At 36.0% G+C, this 16,097-nt stretch overlaps 1 protein-coding gene across 1 annotated transcript in view; it reads left to right on the forward strand.

Annotated features, from left to right (window-relative positions):
* The window catches only part of LOC150095131 (uncharacterized), a 343,889-nt gene extending 329,881 nt beyond the window's left edge, over positions 1-14,008 (forward strand). Inside the window, exons 12-14 of the mRNA XM_090411119.1 lie at positions 3,984-4,069; positions 10,665-10,776; positions 13,339-14,008. Of these exons, the coding sequence (XP_090267245.1) occupies positions 3,984-4,069; positions 10,665-10,776; positions 13,339-13,439 (299 nt within the window). The 3' untranslated portion in view covers positions 13,440-14,008. The remainder of the gene's footprint in view (positions 1-3,983; positions 4,070-10,664; positions 10,777-13,338) is intronic.
* The last annotated feature ends 2,089 nt before the right edge of the window (positions 14,009-16,097 follow it).

Genomic DNA, 16,097 nt, shown 5'->3' on the forward strand with positions numbered 1-16,097 from the left:
TATTGTTATTTTACTTGGAAAGAACAACGTAATTTCTCACAGGCATACGTTTATGAAATCAAATTAGATTCAATTAAATTTGAAGCAACATTACTTTAATAAATTCTGAATTATGATAGAATTCAGCTTATGATATACTCTACTGTGAAATGGTTACAAGTGAAACTATTAAATAAAGGTTTCCTAAAAAAAATAGTTCGACTAATATCATGTGGCGATGTAGGCACGTCCTTGACAGGATGCGTTACGAAGGCGTGACGCACGAGAGAAGTGAAACAGACAAGTATTATAGGTGACAGGCATTCGGATTATCTCGACAGCAGTCAGTGCGCCAACATCGCCCATATGAACATGCTAATCAAGGATGGCAGAGATGTGAATCACTAAAGGAGCTTCGATTGGAGGGCCAGATGTGAATGAAATCATCCATACGGATGGTTAATAAAACGAAGAGATCGGGCATTTGACACGGAAGAGACTCACGTGAATTGCCGTTGATAGCGTTGACCCTGTGATCCATATACAGCTATAGACGCTGCTGTATACATTAGAAGTGCGATTAAATTCTAGAGAGAAAGAGAGAGAGAGAGAGAATTGCTTTCGGTATTACTTCGATGTTATATGAAACAGGAACGTATTTTGGTACTATTTCGAAAAGAACAGAAAGAAGAATACTATTATACAATTTTCCAAGCTCTTTGCATAATTGACTACACACCAGGCATGTGCGGATATGGGATGACGTCATAGTTTCCTTTTTTTTTTTTTTTTTTTTTTACATGACGATGCGATGGCACATGTTTTACGTCGAGTACTTGATCTTAGAAAAACAACCGATAACAAGTGCTTCCTCTACTGCCCGCGCACTCCTGACAATGGTACTTCACATTTCGATCTGTTCCCTAGACTTTCTTTTTCTTTAAATTAGCTTTCTCTACTGTTCTTTGCCAATATGCTATCAATTTTCCCCAACATAATAAAGAAATCAACAAAATGTTAACAGTAAATTGTAATTCTGGTGTATCGATATCAGAGCAAAGAGAAATATACACAGATTGATCAAAAGAGATATTGGGATCCATTGAATGCTCTTCCTGGTATATCGTGCATTTTGAGGTTTTTTCGTGTATGTATCTCTAAGATCTATCTCTTGTAATAGTTATCTGAAAGATCATTGATTGCAGTACTTAGTGGAAAAACAATGCCAAATATAAAACTGTATCGGTCTTGAGAAAAAGATAGATAGAAAGTAAAGAAAAAACAGGAAATAAATGAATAAAAGAAACTGTAAGAAGGAAAATAACGACAACAAGAAAGCTTTTTTTCTAGCAATCGCAGGAAATTCAAACCTTAATTCACTTAAAAATAACAACAGATTCTTGTTAACCCTACTATCCAATTTCTACAATGGAGAAAGCGAATCTGATATCAATATGTCTCAGAATTTCCATAAATCAGTGATTATGATTCCAGCCAGACCTGCCTACAATGTTTAGAACACTATTGACCTAAAAAAAAAAAAAGAAAGAAAGAAAGAAAGAGGAAAAAAAAAACCTCACTACGGCTTTCTTTGTTCGTAAATTGACCGCCGACCGCAATGGGGTGAATTTCTAAAATCATCGGACAATACAGCACCAACAAAAAACGGAGGCAAATTTCTTCATTTTTTTTCTCGTGGGGGCCCCTAACAAGGCTATTGTGTTGATATTTCCCTGCGAGACCTGCAGTGCAGTTCAGAAATATTGCAGAAACCTTCATCATAATGCTTCGTCGGCAGAATGCCAAGTCACATAGACTAAGGGCATTTTATTTTCTCAACGAGCAGGAAAAGTCGGTTGGGCAGTGGAGGGGAAATTCTGATGTCACGCTGAGGAGGCCGAACTCTCTAATGGAGAAAACTTTCATCTTACGGGATCACAGAAATCTCTTCTCCTGTTAGATTTGCACCACTGAGTCTCCCCTATTCGATATTTTCTTTTATTTCTAGTATGAGATGACCACTCATGCAGACGCACCTCAAGGAAAGAAGGAAGAGCTAAATATTATAAAATAAATGTCGGAGGTCGTTAACGATAAACCCAATCCTATTTCCCTTTCCTGCAGCTGCTGGGATTCAGAACAACTAATTGTATTGAAGCGGTCGTCATTACACCTAAATCAGACTCGAAAAGTAAAAGGGATTGAATTAAAATTAACGTATTTGATTTACCGTTTATTGGTACAATTTATATAAAAAAAATAATAACCAACGCATTTGAAGCGTCGGAAGTCTTTCTATAGTGCAGTTTTATTATTTCTATTTGCATGCTGATTTTCAGATCTTTGGAACGTTCTGCGATCTCATTTAGTTCCGAATTGGATTGGACAGCATCACCATTTTATCTCAGTTTCTATGCTAATTAACGAACACTACTGTCCGCTATTTTTGTCTCTGATTTCTTCGTGTTATCAGTAATTTCTGTTTGCTTGCGTGGTTCAGCCCGTTTCTTAAGATATGGACATTAGAAGCGAAACGTATTCTCTGGATTTATCGCGTTTTTAGTAGCTTTTGCGTGTATGGACGATTCATTCTGTGTATTCTGCATAAAGGCATGCGAAACAATTAGCATATAGATTAATATAAGGCAGATGGCGAAATATCGTCAGAATTAAAGAATGGCATCGCACGAGACTACAAATAAAGGAAAGAGTTCTTTACACATTCACAACATCGCCAAGAATTTTGATTGCAAAACTAAACAATTGAGAATTTTTCATACTTGGATATTTGCTGATGTAATTTAAGAACGGAATAGAAATTCGGTAAAAATGCACTTTTATCTTTTGATTAGGTTTATTTTACACACTTCAAATATCACGATATTAAATGGTAAAAATCCAAAAATATGTATTTGCGAGATTATAATCAGAAGGATGATTGTTGTTGGGATTCGTAAGAAACATTGTTGCGAGTTTAGCAACCTAAAACAGAGAGGAAATTTATGACCAAGCATCCACGTGTTTGATATTAATTTGTACCAGCTAATTAACTCGAAACTTAGTAAAAACTTAGTAATGAACTGTTTAGAATTCTTGAGACACTGAGTGAAATTAAGAATTGTTGACATAAATAAAACCGAATGAGCGTGAAGAAAAAAAAGATGGAAATGCCTCATGCGCATAAAATCAACAGATGACGTGCCAATGAATAAAAACAGAAAATTTTCTTTTAACAACATCGAAGAAGACAGAAATAAAAAAGAAAACTTTTAATGGAAATTGACAAAAAAACTCCTAAGAAATGAAATGACAATTGCTAACATAAATTAACAAGATAATTGCTAAAAATGTAAGAAATGTAACAAGATAATTGCTAAAGTAACAAGAGAATTGATAAAAAATGTAACAAGAGAATTGTAAAAGAATGTAAGAAATGTAACAAGAGAATTGTAAAAGAATGTAAGAAATGTAACAAGAGAATTGCTAAAAGAATGTAAGAAATGTAACAAGAGAATTGCTTAAAAACGTAAGAAATGTAACATAATAATTGCTAAAGTAACAAGAGAATTGATAAAAAATGTAAGAAATGTAATAAGAGAATTGCTAAAAGAATGGAAGAAATGTAACAAGAGAATTGCTAAAATAACGTAAGAAATGTAACAAGAGAATTGCTTAAAAACGTAAGAAATGTATCATGATAATTGTTAAAGTAACAAGAGAATTGCTAAAAGAATGTAAGAAATGTAACAAGAGAATTGCTAAAAGAATGTAAGAAATGTAACAAGAGAATTGCTAAAAGAATGTAAGAAATGTAACAAGATAATTGCTAAAAATGTAACAAGGAAATTGCTAAAAATGTAACAAGCTAATTTCTAAAAACGTAGTAACATTACAGAACAATACTAACATATTTTGTACATTATTTTATATGATACAAATTATATTACAGTGCTATATAAGCATAATTTTTCAGAAAACGAACAATACGGAAATTTATTTTTCAGATTTCCAGTGTCATGGAGGTTGGGAAGAAAATGGTCGCAGCTATCTTATCACAGGCTTAAAGGACACAAAGACGAAGTATTGTTTTGTAAGTTGCATTTATTCGAAATTTCATTCATACTTATATTTCTTTAGAAGTAAAATTAACGTTAATATTCTCTCTAATATTTAATAGTGTCTGAATTAATAGCAGAACGAAAAAAAGTAACAATTTAAAGACCAACAGATCTCTTGGCACTTAACCACGCCTTCATTAGTTGGGAACGTGTTTAACGCTTAACTGTTAATTCGACTTACTTGAATATTAAATGGAAATGAAAGCCATTACAAACATTTCCACCAATGTAGGGGTAAACAGAGTTCATTGTTACCAAACATCAGATTTCGTGCTTACACATAGTCATTCATTGCAAGCGATGGATAGCCCGCTTATTAGCAGGTGCCTTTTGTGTGTTTAGCGTGGCGTTTCCATAGCATTTCTGCTTTGGATCTAATGACCGCTATTATACCGTTAATTATTGCATGCACTTTGGCATTTGCTTGCGCTTCGATGGCTAATTACGCTGATGTTGTGGATAATTGGCGAGTAAGAACAACAGCATAAAAAAAAGACTTAAAATTTATCTCGAAATAGACAGTTGAAAAGTGGTAGGTGTTTGAAATGGCGAGACCGCATGAATAATTGGTGCTAATAAACAAATAAAACAGCTCTTAGGGAACGGTGAACGACTTTAAGTCTTTATTACGAAATTCTTACACTTTACATATTCGTCAGTGCATCGGAGAACATTTTTTTTTTAAAACTGAATTAACTTGGGGTACTTACACATGTTTGGCATTCCGAGCACGGCATTAAAAGGAAAACACAGGACGCTAATTGCAGATTATAAATGAGCGTTATTTAAAACTCCTACATTATAATTGAAAGGGCGTGACGCAGGCATTGATGTCTTAAAAAATTGGATCGCTTTACACTGGAAATAATAAGAGTTTATTTGGACGTTCAGGCAATATTATGTAAGTTTGTTAACAATTGTGTCTTACACACTGTAAGGCAGTGTCGTTTCTGTAATTATCTTAGGCTACAGTGTATAGAAATCAACTCTTCACGAAGACTTGTTTTATTTTAGAATCTTTATTCGTATCAAAGCTAAAATACACTGCATTTAATAGAAGTACACTAATCCCTTGACGTTAGCATACTGATGTGCGCTGTATACGCTACCTTTTTATAGCAAATGTCCCACAGATTGCAGGTCCGTCCGAGAATCATCCCTGCACGCTGTACTCCTGTTGTTAAATCCAGCGTTTATTTCATAAAGTACATTTACAGGCCTTCAATACAAACTCCACTCTGTCTCATCACTACTGCTTAGCGTTTGGGAAGATATTGCATTCTTGTCAGTAGACCTTTCTTGTTGATGTGATTAATAAGTTGGGTTACTTCAGCAGAAATCTCGTGAATCGTAGGGACGCATTTTCTACGCAGTGATTCTTTCAACTTAAGGAAAAGATCGAAGTCTAGAGAACTCGTTATGACTCTGCTGGTGGGGTTATATATAGTTATCTGTTGCCATAACTTCATTCTTGTTGTAATCCATTGTCGTCATTAACATAAGCTTCAATTGCTAAGGCGATCATCATCATCATCAGCCATTGTCAACCCGCTGCTGGATGAAGGCCTTCCCAAGATTACTCCAAGACCGTCTGTCCATGGCTCTCATTTCACATGTCACTCCCAAATCGGATGATATCATCAATCCACCGTGAATTAAGTCGGCATCGTTTTTCCTCTCGCGGAATCCGATCCGGTACTTTTTTTGTCCATCGTTGATCTTGTCCTCGAGCAATATGCACAGCCCATTGCCACTTTAGATGTTCCACTCTTCCTATGAAGTCAGAGACTTTGGTTTGATTTCTTATCCAAATATTCCTTTTGTGATCCAGTCTTGTAATACCAAGCACACTTCTTTCCATATTGAATTAGGTTTTTCTTAATTTTTGAATTTCCTTTGCATTTAGTGTCCATGTTTCACAAGCCATATGTGAATATAGGAAGAATACATTGGGGGATATATACGCAGTCATATTTTTGACAATTGACATTTATGCCTTTAGGGGTGAAGTAAGATGCTTTTCATATCCCCTACTATCTGTTGCGGTTACAGTCAGGATAAAATTTACGAACAGTTTGCTCGCCCAGATTGGGCATGGAGATTATGCATCGCTACAGGAGGTTAAAATAGCTTTTGGTCTTCTATGTTTGAATATGTCCGTTGCCTCGTATGCTACAGCTGGCTGAACCAAATTGTTGGGGTGTATAGACGTCTTTAGGAGGAACTTAGATGCTAAAGATTGTAGGAAAGGGAAAACATAGGGAATATTTGTATCTCTATAAAGTTGATTGTTTCTAACATACCATGGGGCGTTTAGAATCATTCTCAAGCACTTGTTCTGTACTCGTTGTATTTCGATAATGTTAGTATTTGAGGTGTGGCTCCAGGCAGGAGAGGCATAGGTGATTAAAGGACGAATCGTCATCTGGTATAGCTACAATTTGATTCTGTTGCTGAGCTTGCTATTTCTGTTGATTAGCGGATAGTTCTGAGCTATGGCTTTAGATGCCTTTGCAGACGTAGACTTGATGTGTAGGTTGAAAGATAGCTTTTTGTCGAGAATTACACCCAGGTATTTTGTTTCTGTCTGCCAGGGAATTTTAGCATTGAATAGTAATACATCTCCTGCATGAGATATTGGCCTTTTCGAGAAAATAATGACTGAGCTTTTTTGGGGGTTGATTTCCAATCTCCATTTGGAGAACCAGTCCTCCAACTTTAGAAGATTTTTTTTGAAGCTTTCTGGTAATGAAATGTGGTCGGAGAGATCTGGTTAGTATTGCTGTATCGTCCGCAAACAGGGCCATGATGGTAGACATCGGATTTTGCGGGATGTCCGACATGTATATAGAAAACAGCAATGGAGCTAGTAGGGATCCCTGCTGCACTCCAGCGAAGATATGGGCTGGGATGAGGTAGAACCATTGATTTCGACTTGTATTATCTATTCTGGAGATATGAACGGATTAGATGAACCATTTTTAGTGAGATACCGGCTGAGATAAGTTTGTGTAGGAGTCCGAAATGCCAAATTTTGTCAAATGCTTTGGATAGGTCTAGAAAAACAGCTCCTGTGCACTGGCGCCAGTTATAGCTGGTGGTGATGTATGCCACAATTCTGTGGATTTGCTGGTTAGTACTATCGTGTTGCCGAAAACCGAACTGTTGTTTAAAGAGGATGTTTAGGTCATTTACTGAGGTTTGGAGTCGTGAGAGGATGACCTTCTCCGCAACCTTACCCAGGTTGGAGATAAGACTGATTGGACGATAATTTTGCGGTAGGTGTGGGTCCTTGCCTGGCTTATGTATAGGGATGACATCAGCCAGTTTCCAGGTGGAAGGAAAATAGTGAAATCTTAAGATTGCATTTATTATAATGGTCAGGTGCACTACTGCTTTTCGAGGCAACAGATTGATCACCCTGTTTGAAATGCCGTCTGGTCCAGGAGCTTTTTTTGTTCTTTAAATTTTTAATAATATTTTATATTTCACCAGGTGATGTGGGTGCAATGTGGTCAGTACTGGTATCAGGAAGTTTGAGTGAGTGTCGGACCTGTCTGTGAATTTTATATATGTGATTGAAGCCAAGATTTCCATATGCAGGTCTGCACTGCTCTTCCAAATTTTTTGCCATGACCTCCGCTTTGTCTGCATCAGTGTGTACAGGCCCTGGTCAGAGAGTATTGTGGGAAGTGATTTGCCTTTGTTTTTGATATTTCTTAGTAATCCTCAGACAAGCTGATCAGTCGGTGAGATAGAGGCTAACCTTTCTTCCCATTGATGGTCTCTGTGAGCCTTGAGTGCATCTCTCGCAGCCCCAGTAAGTCTGTTTAGATTTGTTTTATCTTGTGGCGCACGAGTGTTACGAAATCTTTACCTGACTCTGTTTTTTTCCCTGATCAAGTTCATAATGTCTTTAGGCAAACGACCAGGCTTGTGGACAGATTTGAAGAAGGTGGCTACCGTTATGGTGGAGTTAAATAGTTGGGAGAGGCTTGTAACTGCAGATTCTATGTCGTTGTTTGTACGAATGTGAGGAACAGGGCCAATACTATCCCTGAGCACTTCCGATAATCTTTCCCACGATATATAAGAGTGAGGGGGAGGAGACAGGTATTCTTGTCTTCCCATCTGAAGTAGTATTGGGTTGCGATCAGATGACAACTCATTTAATGATTTTAGGCTGTATTGAAGATTAATATCCCGCAGGAAAGCTATATCCAGGATGTCCGCAGTTCTAAAAGTACTAAGATGAGTTGGTTCGGTGGGGCCTGCCACACCTAATCCTATGAAGTTGGAAAGGATGCAACCGTTCTTATTGGTGGATCTGCAATTCCATGCAGGGTGCTTGGAGTTCAGATCCACGGCTATGATGGTGGGTTCTCTGACGCATAAGATGGCATTTAGTCAGAGTGTAGTAGAGTTTTTAGGGGTGGGTTGTAAGCAGAGTAGATTTTCAGTCTGCCAGCCGAGCTGGGGAACACCTCCACGCCCGTGATCTCAAGATTATTGGTTGGAGGGTTGTTAACAGAATTGCGCTTGATGTAATTTTTAATGAAGGTGGCAGTGCCGCCACCTCTGTAGACCAATCTATGATTTCTGTATAGGCGGTAATCTCTTATTTTACCTGTGATTACTCTTAGATGTGATTCACTGATTAATATAACATGTGGTTGATATCTGTAAGTGAAGTCTTGAAGCTCCAGAATTTTGTTTCTTAGGCCATTTGCATTCCATGCAATGATCCACAAAGAGGCTGGAATAAGTTTGTTTCTACTCATCAATTAGCGCTGTGAGGATGGCCTGTGTTTTACGGAGAAATCTTTTGGTGGAGGTTGCTGAAGGGTTTGACAAGCTGAAGTCTTGTAGCATGTTGGCTAGAGAGGCTGTAATAACAGCTGGTAGGTTTATAGGTGCTGATTTGTTTGTACGGGTCACGTCAGCATAACTTCTTGTTTGCTTTTGGTTCACTCTATCATTGAAGGTCTCTGAATGTGGACGCTGAGCCTCTGGCTGTGGGTGCAGTTGCCTCTGGTGTTCTTGTACTAGAGGAAGAGGACTGTTTGGTTGATTCCATCCGTCTATTTTTTGGGTGTCGAATGCATCCCTTGTAGTTGGCAGGATTGGGGCGGGGGAGCACCGCAATTGGCACATTTAGCCGGAGTTGTTTTTGGCTTTGTGCAGATGTTGGTTGGGTGGCTGTCCCCGCATTTCAAACATTTAAATTCAGCTTTACATAATTTCTGGGGATGGCCAAACTTTTGACACCTATGGCACTGCCCAGAAGATGCCCTTTTTCACAGTGGCTCTGGTGTGACAATGAGCCCGCAGATTGTTTTCAAGTTGTAGATATTTTTATATATGTTATGGATCTCTACGAGGACTAACGGCATGGGAGACTTGTTGGATCTGTACATTCTGCTGACCTTAACAGGAGGTCGATCCTGTAAGTTAAGATCAGCAACTGTATCTTCCGTATTAATATCTTCACAGACGCCACGGAGGATCACTTTCAAATTTTTCTCCGAGCTGAGCGAAAAGGTATGACATTGTATACCTCTATTGTCCATTTCTTTTGATAGTCGGCCTGCAGTCTATCACCGTTGTAGGATATATCTTTATTCCTTCAACCGCATTTTTGGCCTTTACATAGCCAATGTGTAGGTTGCACATTGTTGACCTTAAAGCTGCCCATCTCTGCTTCTCTCGTAATATAATCGGAGGCACCTTTTCTCCGGGAGAAGCTGAGGAGTCCGAAACTTGATCGTGTTGTTCCATTGTGAAGTCTTTGAGTGTTTCATCTGTTGTTCTCCGCTTTTCACGTATGCGGACTTCTTGAAAATCTGTAGCAGTGGGGTTAGCCGATTCTGACTGATCTTCCATAATCTCGGCGTCAACGTCTGTGGTACTTGCCGGGGGAAACGTATCATAAAGTTTCACCTTTCCTGGCCAATTTTTGTTGAGTAGTTCGCCCAGTCTGATAAATTCCCGATATACCTCTTTAAACGTTGTCTCGCTTGACTGCTGTTCCATATCTATGATTGTGGACCTAAAAAAAAAAAGAAAGAAAAACGCTTACCGTGCAGTTGTAGCCATACTGGCACTTCTGCAGGACTCTGAACTGTTTTGGTAAGAGCACTGATTCAAAATGGCATGATCTTCGAGACACATAATAAACGCCCAAAACTCAATTCAAAACCAAAATCAATTCTCAATGAAAACTCATGAGTGCATGCCCAGTTTTTATTTTTGATAAGCAGTCACATCTACCGAAATCGTATTTACCTATATTCTAATTTCGATTTATTAAGTGATCTGAGAGAGAAAATACTAAATAATTCAAGATGAGAATATGTTTCTTCCTGGAGTCAAATAAAATAAAGGCTAAATATTTTCAGTAATTTTATTTATGCTTAAAATGTAAAGATCACACAGCTTTGAGTTATGTCACATTCGTTTTACATCTAACTTATGGAAGTAGATAAGATTATCTAGTCGGTATTAATAATGCTAGTTATACTTTATAAATTGTTTAATAAAATAACGTTTTATTTCTGAATTTTCCAGGTCTACTCCTCCAATGAAAAAATGACCCAACTTTCAGGGCTCCACGACACATGTCATCGAACGATTATGCCAGGAATTACGGGAAACTTAACATTTAATATTTCAGCTGCAGGTAAATAACACAAATTATTTATCGCTTAAAATGTAGACAGTTTAAGGACTAAAATATATTTATTTGCTGCAGAAGTGGTCCTCTTTTGTGATACTGTATATCAGTGCTTCCCAAACTGCTGGATGTCAGGGTCCCCCTTTGGAAAAATTAAAATATTTCAAGGGCCCTCTCGAAAAAAAATCGTAATACAGACATATATTATTATAATATTTATTGTATTTATATTCAATACAAAACATACACAGCGAATGTTGCAAAAATCAAATGCACATATTACATTTTTAGCATCTTACATACACATTTGACATGGCACATTATCTCATATTTTTATATAGATAGATATATTTTTATTGTACGTTTGCAGTACAAGCACATGAAACGTAAAACGATTAGTAATAAAGAAAGAATTAAAAACATGAAAGAAGTTTAATAACAATTTAATGTGATGGATGTTTCAATACTGCTACACAAAAAGTCAGGTGAAATATTTGAAACTACAATTCTTAGATTTCTGCTTTGAAATGAAACTTATATGAATAAGCAGATATTTACTAATATTTATTAAGCGCCGAAATACGCAGGAACCAAAATTTGTGAACCCGCACCAATGTATGATTTTTTCCCATTAAAATATAAAAAGTAACAAAAAAAATATAAAAATTAAATACGTTTCTTTTAAGATAAAAAAATCTACTTAGTTCTTAAAACATGTTCAATTTGTTTCCATTATTTCACGACCCCTCCTCAACAAAACCTACGGCCCCCAAGGGGGGCCATGCCCCACAGTTTGGGAAGCACTGCTGTATATGGCAAATACACTTACTTGTGGTATGCAAATAACACTAGAAGATTTTAGAACGGCCACATCTTTTATTCGTTTGCTTTGAAAAAAATCTCTTGTGGTTTTCTTAGTTATGTAATAAAAATGCAAATGTTTCTATTTTTTTTTTTTTTTATCAAGTCGCTCGGCTAATACATTAAAAGCGTTATCTTTGAAATATTTATTCCTCTTTGTACCTTTATTTAATTTTTAATTCGCATTTAACATCTTTGTTTCAATAAAGCAGCACAAACGCATATCACAGCTCAGTTATTGATTATATAAATATAACTGTATAATTTTCAAATAGGTGTACTTATTAAATTAGTATTTGCAAAAAAAAAACACATAAGAACACTGTTTCTTTGTTTCATTAAAATTAAACTTTAATATTTTTTAAAAAGGTTTTATAGGTATTAGTTAATTTTTGTTTTAGAATTTTTAAAATAAACAGTTATTTCAGTGAAATATTCGAAAATCAGCGAAATAGCACATTCTCAAAATGTTAAATATTACGCCTAAATCTATATTTAACGGATCTAGTAACAGGAGGTTGTTGTCGATTTAAAAGATGAAAGAATAACTCCACTTCAGCTGGTGCGACAAGCAAATACTTACCACCAGTGTGGACGCAAGAGTTCATAACACCAAACTCACAACTATGTGGTAATAAAAATCTTGAATTTGTCGCGTATATGAATAGTGGATGCTATCAGTGAGTTTTTGTGGGTGTCATAAACAGATTTGCAATGCTTCGGATTCCAATCTTCGTATATGTTAACAGTAAAACGCGAAAATCCTGTAATGTTTCGAGATTTACCTATATATAATATATCTGTTTTACTCATATCAAAAGAATAGAAATGTATTGCAACAAATTTCTCCCTTAAAAGACACATTTGGTGTACAGTGAACAGGATATTAGTCCAACTTATATTAGAGACGTCTCTAGAGGGTACCTTAGAAAGGGTCAGCCGCATAGCAGATAATAATAATCTGGTATTTTCTGGAACAGAAAATCTTACATGCTTCAGACTCAAATCAGTGGATTCCAGTTCAAAACAAAGCAGTAAATAAATACTTGTATTTTTGAACAGTTTTTGATGCCACATTTCTAAAAAAAATTAAGTATTATAATAATCAAATAAATATTATAATTTTCTAGTAAGATTATTAGAATTCTTTAACACTACATTGTTAAAGAATCGTTGTTTCAATATGATAATTTTGTTGTTCAATATTTCAATTTCGTTGTTCCTAAATGATGTGTAATAAATAAAATATTACACACCATTCAGATTTCCATATAAATTACTTTAAGATGAGAAATTGGCAATGTGTAATTGCGAAGTACAGTATAACGATTTTTTTTTAATCGTCAAACAGAAGTATAAATAAGACTAACATAATACGATTAAATTTCTATTAAAGAGAACTTTCTGTTCCATTCTTCAAACAAACAAAAAAAAAGCGCTATTTCTTCGTGTATTTAATTATTGAATATTTAGCTCTTAAGTGTGCTGGAGTAGAAATTAATTACCTAGAATCTTTACATCCAGCAAAATTAATTTCAGTATGGTTTACTGAATTCCTTATTTGATTTTATCCAATTTTTTTTTTTTAATATTTCATATAAATGTTTATGTTGTTCTTTTTTTCTTGTTGTTGAAATTAATTAACTGTACAGCTAAAGAATCATTAAAAAAATTACGGAACTTGTTTTTCTTTTTTTATTATTTCAGGTCAATGCGAAACGGCGAATAGGAGTCGGCGTCCCGTTTCTTCTTTTCTCGCTGTCAATATCACCCTTCTTGCTCTTCTTTGCTTCTTCTTCGTCCGGTGACACTAACCAACACAGCCTGGTCGAATCTCGTCAGTTCTCGAGCACAGCGAGAGTGTGTGAACTTAGTGCCTAATTCAAGTTTAACGTCTCCTATCGGAGACAACATGAACTAGATATAAATGAAGGCAATCATTGTATGGCTGTAAGACCAATCGAGTTGGCAACAGCCGTGGACTCGAATGGGGCAAAAAAAAAAAAAAAAAAAAAAAAAATGACAACAAAATATAAACCAATAAAGATGTAGTAATGTATTTATTTGATTTCGAAGAAGAGCAATACCCGGATGGAGTGTGTATCATACAGATGTATTTGCCACAACTATTGTGATCGTCTCTTGAACTATAAACAGCCATTACAACCACAAAAATTATAAAAAAAAAAAAAAAAAAATCTCGTCTAGAAAGCCGCCCCCTCACTCCCAACAGGACATATAGATTATTACAAATTGGTGAAATATTTTAGCATTCTGTCCTTGCCACTATTAAATCAGGCTTCAAACTCAAATCTATAGATTCCGTTCCTGTACAAAACAACGCAGTAAATAAAGAAATATCTTGTGCTTTCTTGAACTGTTTTTTATGTATGAATATGAAATTTATATATATCAAAGCTTAGTATTTATAATAAATTACTATAAATCTATAATGTTTATTTCTTTAAAAATTAGAATTATATTGAAAGTTCTTTAACATTTTATAGATAAAAAAAGTAAACACCATTTAGTTTTTATTATAAAATTATATTAAGATCCTTACAAATTATGTTTTTTTTGCATTATGCATCTAATAGCCATTTCTAGTTATCATTGGTGAATAAATGAATATATATAAATAAATATATATCGTATCATATGGTTAAATGCTGCTCCTAATTCCAAAATCAGGAAAAGTCAGTTTCCACAGAACGATCAACTCATAAGCCTACTTTCATGCGAAGGCAAGATAAACGAACGTGCCATACGTGTACGGATCCAGCAGAAAACAAACACGTCATACCAGACGAACAATTCGGCTTTAGAAAATAGCACTCTAGCGCAATCTTCCTGGATATAGCTAAGGTATTCAGCAGCATCTGGCGCTATGGACTGCTTTACAAGTTACACCAAGTCGGAATTCCAATACCACTAGTCCTACTCATCAAGTCATATCTGAACAACAGAAAATTTAGGATAAAAATAAATGGCATTAGATCCACAGAAAGAAGAATTACTGCAGGAGTCCCCCAAGGCTCTCAACTCTTCTCCATATACATTGTAGATTTCCTCAAGCTGTCCCCATTTATCGCAACCCTCTATGATGACGACACGATCATCATAGCTAGATCCATCCGACCACAACTGGCCATAAGCAGTGCAGACAGCAATCAACGAAGCTGAAAATTGGTACAGCAAATGGCGCATCTCAGTCAATTCAGAAAAAAGCTCTGCAGTACTATTCACCAGGCGGAAAGCAGAACCGAATACAACCATGCAAATACTTGAAAAACCATCTCTTGGTACAAATCAGCCAAGCCTAAGAGGTCAGCTTGATAAAAGCCTAAACTTCAAGACTCATATCGATGGTGTCTCCACTAAAGCCAACCAGACCAGAGTACAGCTATACCCACTCCTGAATAGGAACAGCCTTCTAAACATAAACAACAAAATTCTCATCTACAAATCAGTGATAAGACCTCAACTAACCTACACCTCACCAGCTTGGGACACACAACTAAAAGAAAATCTAAAGACTACAAACGATCCAGAACAAATGCCTAAGAATGGTGCTAAACGCCCCCCCCCCGGTTCATCAGAAACCTCCAGCTACACCGAGAAGCTAAACACTACCAGACATCAAGACCCACATGAGAGGCATTGCAGGAAAATTCTTCACAGTCACAGATACCCGAATCAGCTGATTACAAAGTCAGATAACTTCAAATGCAGAGCACCGAAAATCTTCATCGCAAAAGAAAGCTGGAACAACGCAAAACGCTTAGAGAGAGCGGGTAAAGCACCCACACTAATTCCCCCCTGCACTCACCCACAAACAATAACATAGATAAAGGGATAAAGAATCAAGGACTCGGTCATCACTCAAATAAGTTAACAGTAATGCAAACTGATTTTCTGGGAACGTTAGAAAAATAGCTACCCAAGAAGTGAAATTTTTTTTTTCTAGCTTGAGTTTGTAACTTGGAGAATCTTCGTTTTGAACAACTGGACTCAAACAGTAATTCATCAGAAATACTGTTTGAATCCTATATACAAATTTAAAGCAAAAATTATATTTTGCAATATATGTGTCGAAATATCTTCGACCGTGCAATAAATGTCGTTTCTTATTCTCAAATGTCAAAGCTAACGTTTTGTGTTATAGATACGTTTGCTAAATATTCATTATTTTTGTTGTAAATTATATTTGCCCTCGGGGGATATTAAATTCTTTTTAAATCTCTTTCACTGAAGAATATCTTCGACTGTATTAGGGAAAGAAAGACCTACCGTTAACTTCTTAAAAAATAAACTGTCGCAATGTAAGTTAACACTTTAAACATAATTATATGTTTGTACAATGCTGTTCACTTCCATACAAGTTGACGGTAGATCTTTCTTTCCTTAATCCAGTTTTTTTTTTTTTTTTTTATTTTGCAAATGACACACTTCTATCCCTTCTTACT

This window comes from Typopeltis vanoorti, chromosome 21 (assembly GCF_054136105.1).
Source record: "Typopeltis vanoorti isolate ZY-2024b chromosome 21, IOZ_Tvanoo_1.0, whole genome shotgun sequence".
Taxonomy (NCBI): domain Eukaryota; kingdom Metazoa; phylum Arthropoda; class Arachnida; order Uropygi; family Thelyphonidae; genus Typopeltis; species Typopeltis vanoorti.